Here is a 16,624-nt window from a genome sequence, read left to right as displayed (position 1 = left end):
TCATATAGCTGTCAGCTCTGCTGCCCGACAGAAAAACCTACAGGTGGAATACGCCAGCGATCGCTATACAGGTGGGGGTGTACATCAACAGCGCCATCTGTCGAGTAGGTACTCAAGTACTCTATATCAACACAGAACCAATTTTCTCCTCGGTCCACTGGGTCTCTATTGGGGAGGAAGGGTGGGTCCTTTAATTTATGATCATCGGGTAAGTATATTCAAAAATTTATTTTACTAATGAAAATAACATTTTTCAATATTAAACTTACCCGATGATCATATAGCTGATTCACACCCAGGGGGGTGGGTAGAGACCAGCATATATGTTAACATTAAGAGCTAAGTATTCAGTATTTCATTTTAGTAGTTATTCAAAATAACAAACATAAAATTAATAAGTACCTGGTAAGGAAGTCGACTTGAACAATTACTCTGCCTTTTTAAGTACGTCTTCCTTACTGAGCCTCGCGATCCTCACAGGATGCTGAGCAACTCCTAGGAGCTGAAGTATGAAGGGCTGCAACCCATACTAAAGGACCTCATCACAACCTCTAATCTAGGCGCTTCTCAAGAAAGAATTTGACCACCCGCCAAATCAACCAGGATGCGAAAGGCTTCTTAGCCTTCCGGACAACCCAAAAAACAACAATAAAAAGCATTTCAAGAGAAAGATTAAAAAAGGTTATGGGATTATGGGAATGTAGTGGCTGAGCCCTCACCCACTACTGCACTCGCTGCTACGAATGGTCCCAGGGTGTAGCAGTTCTCGTAAAGAGACTGGACATCTTTAAGGTAAAATGATGCGAACACTGACTTGCTTCTCCAATAAGTTGCATCCATTACACTCTGCAGAGATCTGTTTTGTTTGAAGGCCACTGAAGTTGCGACAGCTCTAACTTCATGTGTCCTTACCTTCAGCAAAGCATGGTCCTCCTCATTCAGATGGGAATGAGCTTCTCGAATTAAAAGTCTGATATAATAAGAAACTGCATTCTTCGACATTGGTAAAGAAGGTTTCTTAATGGCACACCATAAAGCTTCTGATTGTCCACGTAATGGCTTAGTCCGTTTCAAATAGTACTTAAGAGCTCTTACTGGGCATAGTACTCTTTCTTGTTCATTTCCAACCAAACTAGCAAGGCTTGGAATTTCGAACGATTTGGGCCAAGGACGAGAAGGAAGTTCGTTTTTGGCTAAAAAACCAAGCTGTAAGGAACATGTAGCCGTTTTAGATGTAAATCCAATGTTCCTGCTGAAGGCGTGTATCTCACTGACTCTTTTAGCTGTTGCTAAGCAGACGAGGAAAAGAGTTTTCAAAGTGAGATCTTTAAAAGAGGCTGATTGAAGTGGCTCGAACCTTGCTGACATAAGGAATCTTAGTACCACTTCTAAGTTCCAACCTGGTGTGGCCAACCGATGCTCCTTCGAGGTCTCAAAAGACTTAAGGAGGTCCTGTAGATCTTTGTTGTTGGAAAGATCTAAGCCTCTGTGACGGAAGACTGCTGCCAACATGCTTCTGTAACCCTTGATCGTGGGAGCTGAAAGGGATCTTTCCTTCCTTAGGTATAACAGGAAGTCAGCTATTTGAGTTACAGAGGTACTGGTTGAGGATACTGATTTGGACTTGCACCAACTTCGGAAGACTTCCCACTTCGACTGGTAGACTTTGAGAGTGGATGTCCTCCTAGCTCTAGCAATCGCTCTGGCTGCCTCCTTCGAAAAGCCTCTAGCTCTCGAGAGTCTTTCGATAGTCTGAAGGCAGTCAGACGAAGAGCGTGAAGGCTTGGGTGTACCTTCTTTACATGCGGCTGACGCAGAAGGTCCACTCTTAGAGGAAGTGTTCTGGGAACGTCTACTAGCCATTGCAGTACCTCGGTGAACCATTCTCTCGCGGGCCAGAGGGGAGCAACCAACGTCAACCTTGTCCCTTCGTGCGAGGCGAACTTCTGCAGTACTCTGTTGACAATCTTGAACGGGGGGAACGCATAAAGGTCTAGATGGGACCAATCCAGAAGGAAGGCATCTATGTGAACTGCTGCTGGGTCCGGAATCGGTGAACAATAATTTGGGAGCCTCTTGGTCATCGAGGTTGCGAACAGATCTATGGTGGGTTGGCCCCACAATGCCCATAGTTTGTTGCATACATTCTTGTGAAGGGTCCACTCTGTTGGGATGATTTGACCCTTCCGGCTGAGGCGGTCTGCCATGACATTCATGTCGCCTTGAATGAACCTCGTTACTAGGGATATGTTTCGATCTCTTGACCAGGTGAGGAGGTCCCTTGCGATCTCGTACAACTTCATCGAATGAGTCCCTCCTTGCTTGGAGATGTACGCCAGGGCTGTGGTGTTGTCGGAGTTCACCTCCACCACCTTGCCTAGAAGGAGGGACTTGAAGCTTCTCAAGGCCAGATGAACTGCCAGTAGCTCCTTGCAGTTGATGTGTAACTCGCTTTGAACCGCATTCCACGTGCCCGAGCATTCCCGACCGTCCAACGTCGCACCCCAGCCCGTGTCCGATGCGTCCGAGAAGAGAAGGTGGTCGGGGGTCTGAACAGCCAGTGGCAGACCCTCCCTGAGGAGAATGTTGTTCTTCCACCAAGTCAGTGACGACTTCATCTTCTCGGAAATAGGAACCGAGACCGCTTCTAGCGTCTTGTCCTTTCTCCAGTGAGCAGTTAAGTGAAATTGAAGGGGGCGAAGGTGGAGTCTCCCTAACGCGATGAACTGGTCCAGTGATGAAAGCGTCCCTATCAGACTCATCCACTGTCTGACTGAACATCGGTCCTTCTTCAGCATGGACTGGATGCATTCTTGGGCTTGGCTGATTCTGGGGGCCGACGGAAAAGCCCGAAAAGCTTGACTCTGAATCTCCATTCCTAGGTAAACAATAGTTTGGGATGGGACGAGTTGGGACTTTTCTATATTGACCAGGAGACCCAATTCCTTGGTCAGATCTAGAGTCCACTGTAGATTCTCCAGACAGCGACGACTTGACGCAGCTCTTAAAAGCCAGTCGTCCAAATAGAGGGAGGCTCTGATGTTTGCTAAATGCAGGAATTTGGCAATATTCCTCATCAGTTTGGTAAAAACTAGAGGTGCCGTGCTTAGGCCAAAGCACAGGGCTTGGAACTGGTATACAACCTTCCCGAAAACGAACCTTAGAAAAGGTTGGGAATCTGGGTGGATGGGGACGTGAAAGTAAGCGTCCTTTAGGTCTAACGAGACCATCCAGTCTTCCTTCCTGACCGATGCTAGAACCGACTTTGTCGTCTCCATGGTGAACGTCTGCTTTGTGACAAAGACATTCTGAGAACTGACGTCTAGCACCGGTCTCCACCCTCCTGTCTTCTTCGGCACTAAGAAGAGGCGGTTGTAGAAGCCCGGGGATTGATGGTCCCGGACTATGACTACCGCTCCCTTTTGTAGTAAGAGAGACACCTCTTGCTGTAAAGCTAGCCTCTTGTCCTCCTCTCTGTACCTGGGAGAGAGGTTGATGGGAGTCGTTGCTAGAGGGGGCTTGCGCAAGAATGGAATCTTGTACCCCTCCCTGAGTAACTTCACAGACTGTACATCTGCGCCCCTGTTCTCCCAGGCCTGCCAGTAGTTCTTGAGCCTGGCTCCCACTGCTGTCTGAAGAAGGTGGCAGTCAGACTCTGCCTCTAGAGGACTTGGAACCCTTCTTCTTGCTTCCACGTTGACTTCCGGCACGAGCACCTCCTCTGCTGGAGGCTCTGCCACGAAAGGGCGGAATGAACCTTGACGCTGGAGTGTCCATCCTGGGTCTAGGTACGGAGGGCAAAGGGGTGACTTTGCGTGCGGATGACGCCACCAGGTCATGGGTGTCTTTCTGGATCAAGGAGGCAGCAATTTCCTTGATCAACTCTTCAGGGAAGAGACACTTCGAGAGTGGAGCAAACATAAGCTCCGACTTTTGACATGGGGTGACTCCAGCTGACAAGAAGGAGCAAAGGTGATCTCGCTTCTTGAGGACCCCAGACACGAAAGAAGCCGCAAGCTCACTAGAACCATCCCGAATGGCTTTGTCCATGCAGGACATGATGAGCATGGAAGTTTCCTTATCAGAAGGGGAGGTCTTCCTGCTCAAAGCTCCCAAACACCAGTCCAAGAAGTTAAAGACTTCGAAAGCGCGGAAAACTCCCTTCATAAGATGGTCCATGTCCGAAGGAGTCCAGCAAATCTTGGAGCGTCTCATAGCCAGCCTGCGGGGAGAGTCTACCAGACTTGAGAAGTCGCCCTGGGCAGAGGCAGGAACTCCCAAGCCGAGAACTTCTCCCGTGGCATACCAGACGCTAGATCTGGAAGCAAGCTTGACCGGGGGAAACATGAAGGATGTCTTCCCAAGTAGCTTCTTGGACTGCAACCACTCTCCCAGTACCCTTAAAGCTCTCTTGGACGAGCGAGCGAGTACGAGCTTCGTAAAGGCAGGAGCTGGTGACTGCATGCCTAACGCGAACTCAGAGGGAGGCGAGCGTGGTGCTGCAGACACAAACTGGTCTGGATATAAATCCTTAAAGAGCGCAAGCACTTTCCTAAAGTCTAAGGAGGGAGGCGTGGTCTTGGGTTCTTCGATGTCCGAGTGTTGGTCGTCAAGATGTGCAGCTTCGTCATCATCAGAGATACCATCGTCTGAATGTTGAGGAGGAAGAGGCAACGGAGTGGGCTGGACGGCTGAGTCCGGCAGCACGGGTGCATGCGTGGCTGCACTGGATCCAACATCATGCCACTGTTGGTCAGTCTGAGAACTGGCAACAACCAAAGCTGAGTGGGTGCGCAAAGAGTCTACTCCCGACTGTGGAAGGATAGCGGAGACCATCGTGGGTTGCGGAGGCTGACGCACCGCGTCAAAACACGGCAGCCTAACTCCACCCTCCTGTTGTTGTGGTAGCTCACGCACGGCAACGGAGTGCTCCGTGCGTCTGTGAACGTCAGCATGCGTCTGGCAGGGTCGACTGCGCATGGGTGGAGGAGCTCTCACAGCCGGAGTGTGGGAGCAGGCAGCCTCAGCGTCTGCTGGGCGCACAACCGTGGCAGGTTGTAGGCTAACGGGTGCAGCGTCAACCTTCTCCGCAGCCGGAGTGTGGGAGCAGGCAGCCTCAGCGTCTGCTGGGCGCACAACCGTGGCAGGTTGTAGGCTAACGGGTGCAGCGTCAACCTTCTCCGCACGAAACTCCTGCATAACCGCAGCTAACCGAGTCTGCATAGACTGCAGTAAAGACCACTTAGGGTCTACAAAAGCGGCAACAGACGGAGTTACTGTCCGTTGTGACTGAGGGTCTAAAACAGCGGGCGTGGCAACAGACGGAGTTACTGCCTGTTGCGGTACCACTTTGCCTCTCTTGGGAGGTGTGCAGTCGTCGGAGGACTGCAGCGAGTCCGAACTGACCCAGTGGCTACACCTGGGCCGTTGGACTAGCTCGGAAGGGACCTTACGTTTAAGAGGCCGTGAGACCTTGGTCCATCGTTTCTGTCGAGAAACCTCTTCCGCAGACGAGGAATGAATGGGCTCACTCGTCTTCTTGTGGGTGGGACGATCTCGGTAAGATACGTCCGAAACCACGGAGGGTACGTCTGTACGCTGATTAAAGCCTGTCGAACCCTTTGGTCGTACGACATTGCTTCTCCCCTGGGCTTGGGAGCTTGCAAGAGGTCCCGGACTGGGAGGACGACAGGCACGAACAGACGCACCCTCATGCGTAACACTGACACTTTTCACTGCACTGACACTCACTTCACTTCCCACTGCACTTTTACCTTTCAACTCTCTGACGTCAGCCATGAGTTGATTGCGGTCATTCACCAATGACTCGACTCTCTCACCTAGAGCCTGAATGGCACGCATCATATCCGCCATTGAAGGTTGATGAGAGCTAGCAGGGGGGTCGGGTGCAACCACTACAGGGGAAGGAATAGGTTGAGGGGCATGGGGAGAGGAAAAATCAATTGAGCGAGACGAACTCCTCCTGATCCTATCCTTCTCTAGCCTACGTGCATATTTCAGGAATTCTTGAAACCCGAATTCCGAAAGCCCAGCGCATTCCTCACATCGATCTTCCAATTGACAGGCTTTACCCCTACAATTGGAGCAAACGGTGTGCGGATCGATAGAGGCCTTCGGAAGACGCCTTGAACAGTCCCTAGCGCTACATTTCCTGTACTTGGGGACTTGAGAAGGGTCAGACATCTTGAATTAGTCAAAAGGGAGGAATTCAAAATCTATCCAAGTCGTCAACAAATAATCCAAATCCAAAAAAGAATGCAAGGAAGTACTGAAGATAACTTCTGCACAGCGATAGCTAATAACCAGAAATGAATACTTCACCAAATAACGTGAAAATCAATCCAGAAAACAAGAGCGTATTCAGTAGGTCTTGCCGGTGACACGACAGAGAGAAAATTGGTTCTGTGTTGATATAGAGTACTTGAGTACCTACTCGACAGATGGCGCTGTTGATGTACACCCCCACCTGTATAGCGATCGCTGGCGTATTCCGCCCGTAGGTTTTTCTGTCGGGCAGCAGAGCTGACAGCTATATGATCATCGGGTAAGTTTAATATTGAAAAACATATTTTTGTGGGAACTTATGAATTTGCAAATCGTGTTATTAAATATAATGGCTGAATTTAGAAAATAACATTACAAAAAGTCTGAAAACCAAGAATATAGTTTTTAGTTATAACACGTTATAATAATTTCCTAAGCTTTATAATCAAGCATCACAGAGCTAAAAACTATAAATTATTTGCACCCGCAACATGAATGAAAATTCGGTTAACTTCTATAATATGCAATTCATCTCAACAGTAAATAAAATATGAGATAATTACTTCAAATAAAACTATTGAAATTAGTATGAAAATTAGAAAAGGATAGATCAAGTAATAATTGTTTCTTTTAGGAAATAGGAAATATCCTTTGGTTTTATGCCTTAATCATATGATTTGGAAAGCATAAACATAAATAATTGAAAAGGTTATAATTCACTATGTTTTTATTTACAAATACGATACTAAAATGTGAATATTACATGCATTATTATTGGATACAGTTAAGTAAAACACCAATTTAATCAAAAGAAACAGCAGTTTAATAAAAATCCGGTTATTTCAAATATACTGTAGCTGTAATTTTTTGCCACAGTAAATGGATATACAGTGTACAGCGAGAGCTGGGATGATCTGGGTGGAGAGAGAGGGAAGTGGCAAAAACCAAGCCGGACGCAAAGGAAAGCGAGCAATTTGAAGTTATTGCTCCACAAGATTTTTTATTGCGAATATTTCGTTTTTTATTTAAAAGGTATGGTGGTTCTGTGTACCTTATAAATGAAATCACTAAGTATAAACCTGTGCAAAGCGCGGGCTGACTGTTCATAGAGTCTTGGTGATTACATTAATAGTTAATTAAAATTCCAAACTACGAGTGATAAAGCTAGAACAGCTCACCATAACTACATGGAAGAACATCAGTGCTGTTAGTGTCAACAGTCAAAACAGTGGCATTGACACCAAGAAGTTTGCCCTTGGCACTTACACTGAATACTCTATGGGATGAGAGAGGGCTTGGGTGCTGATCATATGTAATATGGTCAGTCTAGGGCATTGTCCTGCTTGATAGGGCAATGTCACTGTCCCTTGTCTCTGCCATTCATGAGCGGCCTTTAAACCTTTAACAGGAAAATGTTGAAACTTAAAATAAACAATCTATAGGACTTCAAAATCCAATTGTCTCAGGAGAATACAGGTGACAATTCTCCTACAGTTAGATGTAGCAGAAGTTACTGATCTGTAAACTACTCTCCTTGTGAGTGAAAGAGAGCCACTAGAGGCATCCTGCTGTTCACAGACACTGCTTTTGGACAACTTATCACAGCTCAAATCCTTGAGAAATGAAGAGATTCAAATATGACTTGTACTGTAAAATGCAATCCCCTTTATGCTAAAAGCTCTGTTCAAGGCCCTGCCCTGGGAGTAAATTTCAACCATTATTTTTATTATTATTATTTGCTAAGCTGCAAACCTAGTTGGAAAAGCAGGATGCTATAAGCCCGAGGGGCCCCAACAGGGAAAATAGCCGATTGAGGAAAGGAAACTAGGAAAAATAAAATATTCTAACAACAGCAACAACATTAAAATAAATTTTTCCTATGTAAACTATGAAAACTTGAACAAAACAAGAGGAAGAGAAATTAGATAGAAAAAGTGTGCCCATGTGTACCCTCAAGCAAGAGAACTCTAACCCAAGACAGTGGAAGAACATGGTACAGAGGTTATGACACTACCCATGACTAGAAAACAATGGTTTGATTTTGGAGTGTCCTTCTACTAGAAGAGCTGCTTACCATATCTAAAGAGTCTCTTCTAACCTTACCAAGAGGAAAGTAGCCACTGCACAATTACAGTGCAGTAGTTAACCCCGTGAGAGAAGAAGAATTGTTTGGTAATCTCAGTGTTGTCAGGTGCGTGAGGACAGAGGAGAATGTGTAAAGAATATGCTAGACTATTCGGTGTATGTGTAGGCAAAGGGAAAGTGAACCATAACCAGAGAGAATGATCCAATGTAGTACTGTCTGGCCAGTCAAAGGATGCCATAACTCTCCAGTGGTAGTACCTCAAGGGAAGTCTTAGACCTTTGAGGGAGGTCGAAAACGCCAATCAATGTCCATCAAACCCCCTTTATATGAGCCATGGTAGCGTCTTCAAGCTTCTTGCACTCACAAATAGGTGAGAACGACAACGAACAAATAGTCCATCCAAAGATTCTCTGCCTCAGCTGATGCCTGACCAGGGAGGAGATCTTGACATGCCCTCAGAAGACAGTTCATTCCTCCCAGAGTATGCACGGAACCAGAAATGTATTCTGAAAAAGGGTGGGACAATCAACAATCAGATTTCTCTTCAGAAGTAGAACTGACTCACATCCCCAGAGGCTGACAAAGTACCATGTACATGATGGGGCGGAGAGCACAGGATCATGCGGTGCTCAAGTGCGACTGGTCCCCAGAGGCTGATAAAGTACCATGTACACTACTGTACTTAAGCGGACCTTGCCCCTGATCGCATGTACGCAGTGTGGCGGAGAGCGCAGTATCAGCCTATCAGGCTGTGCTCAAGCACGTCGCCCCAGTAGTAGACACTTCAAGGTGTAGGACCTTGCAGCTGATTGCGGGAATGCAATTAGAGAGTGGTCACTTACAATCACCCACACTTCTAGGAATTTCTCAACACTTGGACTTGCCACGTAGGGAAGACTAGATGCGAGGTGATCTTGTGCACTTGTGTGCGAGTGTCCAGGAATATCAAGGATGGACCGCAGAATCATTCAAAGAACGACACTGATAGGACTGAATAAGAAGAGATCGATTGCGTGCACTGCACTCAACTATCCCACACAAGGGAGAAGTATCTGCAAATGGTACAAGGGCTTGTGCCTACGCTATTGGTCCTCGGTCTCGTACTGAATCTGCATGCCTGCAGATTCATTACGAGACCAAGAACCAATAGTGCAAATATATCTTCCTTCTCTCTCTCTCTCTCTCTCTCTCTCTCTCTCTCTCTCTCTCTCTCTAGAGAGAGAGAGAGAGAGAGAGAGAGAGAGAGAGAGAGAGAGAGAGAGAGAGAGAGAGAGAGATAGAGATAAAATGATCAATCTATTGACCAGGAAAGGGGGGGGGGGGAAAGAAGGGCAGCACCCTTCATTCCAACTTATAGTTTGTGCGCTTGATTTGGTACAAGATTGAGCATAGGAAACAGGAGCACGAACACCAGCACTTCATACCGATACCCTTTTTAATCTGGGTTGATTCTCGGTACTGTATTATAATATTGATTGCAAAATTATGCTATATCTTTACCAAATTACATTAACTTGTATAGTATGTCTATCTTATTTAATGTCTTGAAGTATTCCCTATATGAAGGTACAGTTACTGACAAAACTGGTCACAGTGATGACATTAAGCATACAAGGAAAGAAATAAGAAAAAATTATGAAGAACAGAACAGTAATGCACAACACAGTCTCTTTACATCAAAACCAAGATTAGCGTAAGAGTAATGAGGCAGTTTAGATGGTTCGAGTGGAGAAGAAAAAGGTTTTAACCAACAATTACTGGTTTACTAGTTTAGAAAGGCTACGAGTACTGACAACTTTTTGTTTTTTAATTACAGACCATATTAAAAATTACATCCACTTCAATAGTAGTCTCTTAAATGTCTATATAAGAATATAAATTTAAAGAATATTGTTGAATCAAGGTTGATATCATTCTTTATTCAATATCAATTTAAATCAATATAAACGTATGCAAATTTTTTGTTTTTTGTTGATTAGAAAAAAATTACCTTTTAAATAGTTAGAACTTAATTTCTGATGTCTAACAGGTATTTTTCAAATCTTACACACGCATTGAATAGTTTACAACAAATAAATCTAAACATATGAATTTGTTTACCAGTTGACTATCAAAATATAAGCACCCAATAAGCCTGTTTTTATACTTTCAGGTGTGTCTGCGTGGTCAAGATGGAACTTGCGACTGGCTTGGAGGACGACTTTACAGAGAGTGTATGAAACCCCGTCGCAAACAGCTTGACAACGAGATAACCGTTGCAAATAACAAACAAGACAACAACATTAACAATAAGATCAACACCATCCCACGACGCCGTCGTCCTTTACGGTTTGGTTACAAAAGACCCAGACTTCACAAGCTAGGACAACCAAGAAAAGGCCGTCCTTACATTCAGCATGTAGTTAACGAAAAACCTTTTGGGCCAAAATAAATATTAGTATTCAAATTTTTTTGTTAAATGGAAAACATTACAATATGTTATCAAGACTATTAATTTTGGTTTGCTACTATGACCATTTGATATCTAGTATTGTTGGACTGTATTACAAAAATTAAACTTTGATTAAGTTCATAGATGATAGCATGACAAATTTTATGCTGATAAGATTAATTAACTTGCCTAAGACTGTGTGTTATGATGCTTCAAAATATTTTAGTTATTAAACTTTTATTATACAGTATATATTTTTGGGTAATGGAGCTTCGTATATTTTACGGTGAGGGTATTTGTTTTTATAAATGTTGGAATGAATCTAGTCTCTATTGGTAATATACAGTAACAATATAGTGATAAAGTAAATGAAATATATGTGTGCAGCCAGGTGTAAGTGTGTAAGGTGTCTCACGGAGTGTGCGAACTGATGATATTTTCATTTCCACGATCACAAAGTGGTTTTGATGTCGGAATGTTCAGATATGTTGTAAATGTATTTGTATACAGTATTGTAATGCAATTATGTTATGATTTGATGGACAAGGTCCATTTTAGTAGTTAATTATTTGGTATATTTTGTTGAAGACAAAAATATACTGTAAGAAAGGCTCAGAAATTGCATTTGATACAAGGTTTTAGATGTAAATTGATTTATCTTTGTTATAGAAGCTAAATCCTTAATTTTGTATATAATCGCATTATTATTGTTGCACAATTTGCTGTAAAATAACTTATAATATATATGCTGGGAATAAAATGGTAGGGGTGACAGATAAATTATTTTATTAGCTGCTGTTTAAATTTTCAATAATTAATTTCATTTCAGAGCTTGTCATTACTAACATATAGTATGTGTTTTCATTATGTTCTCACACCACCAAATCTAATTAAACTCTCCAGCTGTGATAGAGATCACTAAAGGCTGAAGTCTTATTTGTTCATTGCTTCAAGATGATGGCATTGTGAAGTCTAGTATCATGGATACTCTGGCTCTCAGGTGGTTCTAAGCATTGGGAAAACACATCTTCCAAATTGTTGTGTTTGTTGTTGTACAAAGTCCTACCTCCTTGCTAAAATTATCTATAAATGAATTGTAAGTAAAGTTGTACTGTATGTGTATACAGTATATATAAATATATAGCCACATGTTCAGATTTTTATGTTTTAATTAAAGAATACAAGGGACATTAATTGTATTCTGCATAATGAAATATGGAAATACAGTATCACAAAGCAGGTCAAAAGTAACAGCAAAGAAATGTGAAATATGGTAACAAAAAGGTATTGTAATATACATTTGATTTCCAAACCACACATGATTACAAACTTAAGGAAGGTACTTGGTATGAAATATTTATGTACAGTACTGTATACTGTTTGACCCAAAATAAAATCTTTAATAATCAATATATACGGAACAATCTACTGTATGTAAAGTTCTTCAAATTACTTGACAGCAGATTCTATCATAACCAAGACAAAAATAGAAATTTGGATTCAGCCTCAAAGGAAAACAGAACCAGAGGTACGTTGAAAATACTTTAACTTGTACGAAGAGGGGAAGAAAGTGTAGCTAAACCAAATTTTTAGTTCGTAGATTTTGATTTCCACATATTAACAAGGATTTATATCAACTATACTTCCTTGATCATTATGTTCTTATATATTCTCAAGCAAATAAAGAACCAGTTATACCACCTAATGACATGAATAATAGGTGGAAAGTGATACAGTATTCTTATATTTGCTTAGAGACTGTCAACAGGAATAACACTTGCTTTTCATTGAGTTTCATAATATAGTAGAGTAATGTATATGATACCGTATACTGCTAATATAACTCAAACACAATTTCAAAACAAGAGAGAAAAGGGAAAGTTGAAATAGCAAATTTTAAATTAATACAAGAAAATTCGTATTAAAATGTTATAATGTTGCAATATTTATTCTGGTATACATCTGGATTGAGATTTAATTTTTGAGAGTCAAATTACTATACCATACAAAGTTAGATGGATATAAAAATGTGATTGTTTAAATCTTGGGATTGATGATAAATAATTTTAAAAATTGTTCCATTGAAATTCAAATTATCAAAAGCGAAAATTTCAGGTAAAATTACGTGCATTTTAAAACCATTTATCATCTTCAATATTAAAATTTCTCATGATAAATTGAATAATTAAATTTTGAATAACTATCTTAAATGGTAGTTTTAGTTCCAAGACCTCAAAAGAGGCTACTTAGACTGGCTAACTACTTACTTTTTTTATTTTAATTACATTAGATACTGTGCACCATTTCCAAGTCAAACGAGACTATTACCTTCTAAATGAAGTACTTTACATTGCCAACCATCATCATCCTTACAATTAGTCACGGACAGAAGAAATTTACAGTAAAGTACAGTACAGTATTATGGCTATGCATAGAATTCAATTATATAAGTGTACAATTATTTACAGGAATGTAAAGAGCTTTACTTCACATCATCAGCATATTTTCTAAAAGTTATGGTTGTATGTGAAGTACAAAAAGCATTTATCTAGAAAAGAGGTATAGTACAATACTGCATACTGTACATCATAGAAGCAAAAGACAAGATGACCCTTAAAAACCTTTGGAAATATCCTCAGAAGAAAATGAATTACACTGATAATGTTCTCATACATTTTGTTTTATCAGCATTTTCTATGCTTTTGAGGTTTAGCCCTATAGTTTTTGCTCTTTTATTTGTAATACTCAATTTGTCTTCTTAGAGCATAATTACCCTAAGTACTCGCAACATGTAATACAGCAGATACACTGAATAGACTATGTAATTTGTTCATGGACAAAAAAAAAAAGGATAACTTGCCGCATATTTTTATTAATTCATTGTATAATTATCACTGTCCACTCCCAAGCATAATGCTCTTCTTGTATTCTATCCTGATTAGCTGTTAAAATGTTTTGTCATTACTGCGTATAAAATGAAATAGTGTTATCACCAACTTGATCATATATTTGAAATATGCTTAATAAACCTTGTGGTGGTTGAGGTTTCGATTATTATTCAACATAAAGCAGCTTTGATTTAACATAAGTGTCTAGATTAGAAGTGGTGGTAATATGTCCTAACAACTACGGGCATTTGTTGTGGAGCATACTTCTAAAAGTGATCATTGATTACCATCACCAAGATAGTAAGCATTAAACAGTCATCTTTTCTTATCAAAATTGTATTCAAAATCTATATCTCACATGATTTACAGAGTTTCTGAATAAAGTTGACTCTTGACTTAGTTTTCAAAACAACCAATTGTATTTACTGTGTGCCTTTGAGATGCCATGAAAAGCAGAAATATACTTTTTCAGAATTAGGGGTCTTTTTTTCACCCTTATTTCGAGAATATTTGGAATATTTTTTGTGGCTGTTTTACTCCCTATAGGTTTTAAAAAGCTAGAAAATGTACTTAATTTGCTACGATTACAGTTTTCAGTTCAAGAGATTGACAGACTAGAAGCATCCCTTTCGCTAAAGGCATCAAGCCAAATAAAGGCATGGTCGAAGAGGACCTTGTTAGGGGTGGAAGTCCAACCATGCTACAACCTGTGGGGGGATGCATATCGAGTCGGTGAACAGGGTTGCAAAACCTTGGACTGTAGAGGTTTTTCACGTTGTATATCAACTCTCTCCTCTCTCTTCAGTACCAATAAATTGTCATTGTATTCGAAAAAATCCATCAAAGACCTACTCCTTTGGGAGGAGGTTAAACAGATACAGTATTTGACAAGGAGGTCAACAACTAATTTCCAGGGTTCTACAGCAACCTCTATCTAGTGCAGAAGTTGTCAGGGGGTGGAGACAGTCACAGACCTGTCCCATCTGAACGACTATGTTCTGCAATTGAAGCTCAAGATTGAGACCCCCAACACAGTTCTACAATCAATAAGACATCTTCAAGATGCATACTTCCAAATCCCGATTCATCGGAATTCAAGGAAGTATCCTCATTTTTTTTCTAGGAACAAAGAAGTTTCAGTTTTGAGTTCTCTGCATTGGACTTTTCACAGCATCTCAAGTGTTCACGCGGGTCTCAACCTGGGCTCACGTGATAGGAATAAGACTTCTTCGTTACCTTGATGATTAGCCGTTAAAGGTGGTGTCCAAGTCCTAACTTCTGCGCTCTAAAGGGACCTTCTCAATTTTTTATGATCTGGGAATCCGGATAAATGTTGATTAGTTTGTTCTAACCTAAAATAAGAACCTTGTCTATATGGGAATGAGTACTGTACCAAAAGAGTCCTAGGAAAAGTGTTTTCATCACAAGACAGGTTCCACAGGTTGAGAAAAGTTGCAATACCCTTCTTGACACAGGAATCCCTCACAGCGAAGAACTAGCAGAGACTGCTTGGACATTTACCTTTCAAGGAATGTTTGGTTCAACACGAAAGGTTACACCTTCGTTTCGCACAGTGAATTCTGAAGGTGAAAGCGGAGATCAGATTCTCCAAACGTTCTAGTCAAGGTGATACAGGAAGTCCAAGAGGTCCTGTCTTGGTGGCTACAGGAAAAGACCCAGATGGAAGGATCCCTAATGTAAATTTTCCCCCTTAAAACTAATCCTATTCTCAGAGGTATCCAAGGAAGGGTGGGGAGCCCACATCGTAAATCAGGTCAGGTCTATAGAAAAGAGGTCTCAAATCAACATATAACTGAAAGCGGCATATCTGGCTTTGAGCCATTTCCAGGATATAGTAAAAGGTCACTCAGTACTGTTGAGAAACAACACTACAGTAGTGGTATATGTCAACAAGCAAGGGAGGTCTGTTTCTTGTCCCCTTGTCAGTTGGCAGTGAGCATGCACTCATTGTCAGAGGAAAACACACAGGACAAGCATAATTAAACTGAAATACATCCTGCCAAATATCATGTAAATAAAAATGTCTCATATCATAACTCAAAATCCTACTCACTTGAAAATGTGCAGTCATAGATAGTTCATGAGTGAGACTGAGAACATTAACATTTTGATTTACAGGAATAATAACCTGAACAACAACATGGTCAGAGTTCTCATCTACAATCAACTTTGAACAAGAGTCATGATTGCAGTAGTCATTGAATAACAAAATATCAGTTATTTCAGACATGTCTGGAATAAAACAAATCATTATTAAATCAATCAAACAAAAATGTCTCAGAAAAGTTAACAACTTCATTGGAAAAACCATCATCACAAACAAAATACCTTCAAAAGACAGGTTATTAGAATTCTAAAAAAGGAAATCACTACAAACTAACATGTCTTCGCAAGACAAGTTAGTACAACAGTTAGAAGAGGCATGTTGGTAGAACAGTTGACAGTAAAATCATTATCAGGAACTAATACATCATTACCAGTCATGTTGAAAGAACAATTAACAGTTGAATAAGTATCATGAACTGACATATCTTCACAGGTTGAGTCAGTAGAACAATTATTAGTGGATGCAGCATTACAAGCCAACGAGTCTTCACGAGGCAAGTCGGTAGAAAAAACAACAGTGGAGACATTATCACAACCCGACAAGTTATTTTTAAAAGCGCAGGTAGAACTCTGAATCTTCTCATGAGTCTCAGCACTCGAAGAAAACAGAGTAAACAAATCAGAACTGAAATTCTCCCACTCATAATCAAGAATTGGCTCATCAACCATCTTTGGTCAGACATCAACATTCTTGTCTACCAAATCATCACCTAGCAAAAATTGAATACCATTAATAGGCAACTCGGAAACCACACCAACAACAACAGACCCTGATACCTAGTCACAACGAAGATTCATACGAAGCAA

The 16,624-nt window shown here is 41.3% G+C and overlaps 1 protein-coding gene across 2 annotated transcripts in view; it reads left to right on the top strand.

Moving 5' to 3' along the window:
- Timp (Tissue inhibitor of metalloproteases) overlaps positions 1–14,167 on the top strand; it is a 207,081-nt gene extending 192,914 nt beyond the window's left edge. For both annotated transcript variants that reach the window (XM_068364601.1, XM_068364600.1), the window contains exon 6: positions 10,524–14,167. In XM_068364601.1, the coding sequence (XP_068220702.1) occupies positions 10,524–10,802 (279 nt within the window). In that variant the 3' untranslated portion in view covers positions 10,803–14,167. The remainder of the gene's footprint in view (positions 1–10,523) is intronic.
- Positions 14,168–16,624: the final 2,457 nt, after the last annotated feature.

Source organism: Palaemon carinicauda, chromosome 41 (genome assembly GCF_036898095.1).
Source record: "Palaemon carinicauda isolate YSFRI2023 chromosome 41, ASM3689809v2, whole genome shotgun sequence".
Taxonomy (NCBI): Eukaryota; Metazoa; Arthropoda; class Malacostraca; order Decapoda; family Palaemonidae; genus Palaemon; species Palaemon carinicauda.
Note: the sequence above shows the minus strand (reverse complement) of the source record. Positions and strands in the feature narration are given on the sequence as shown.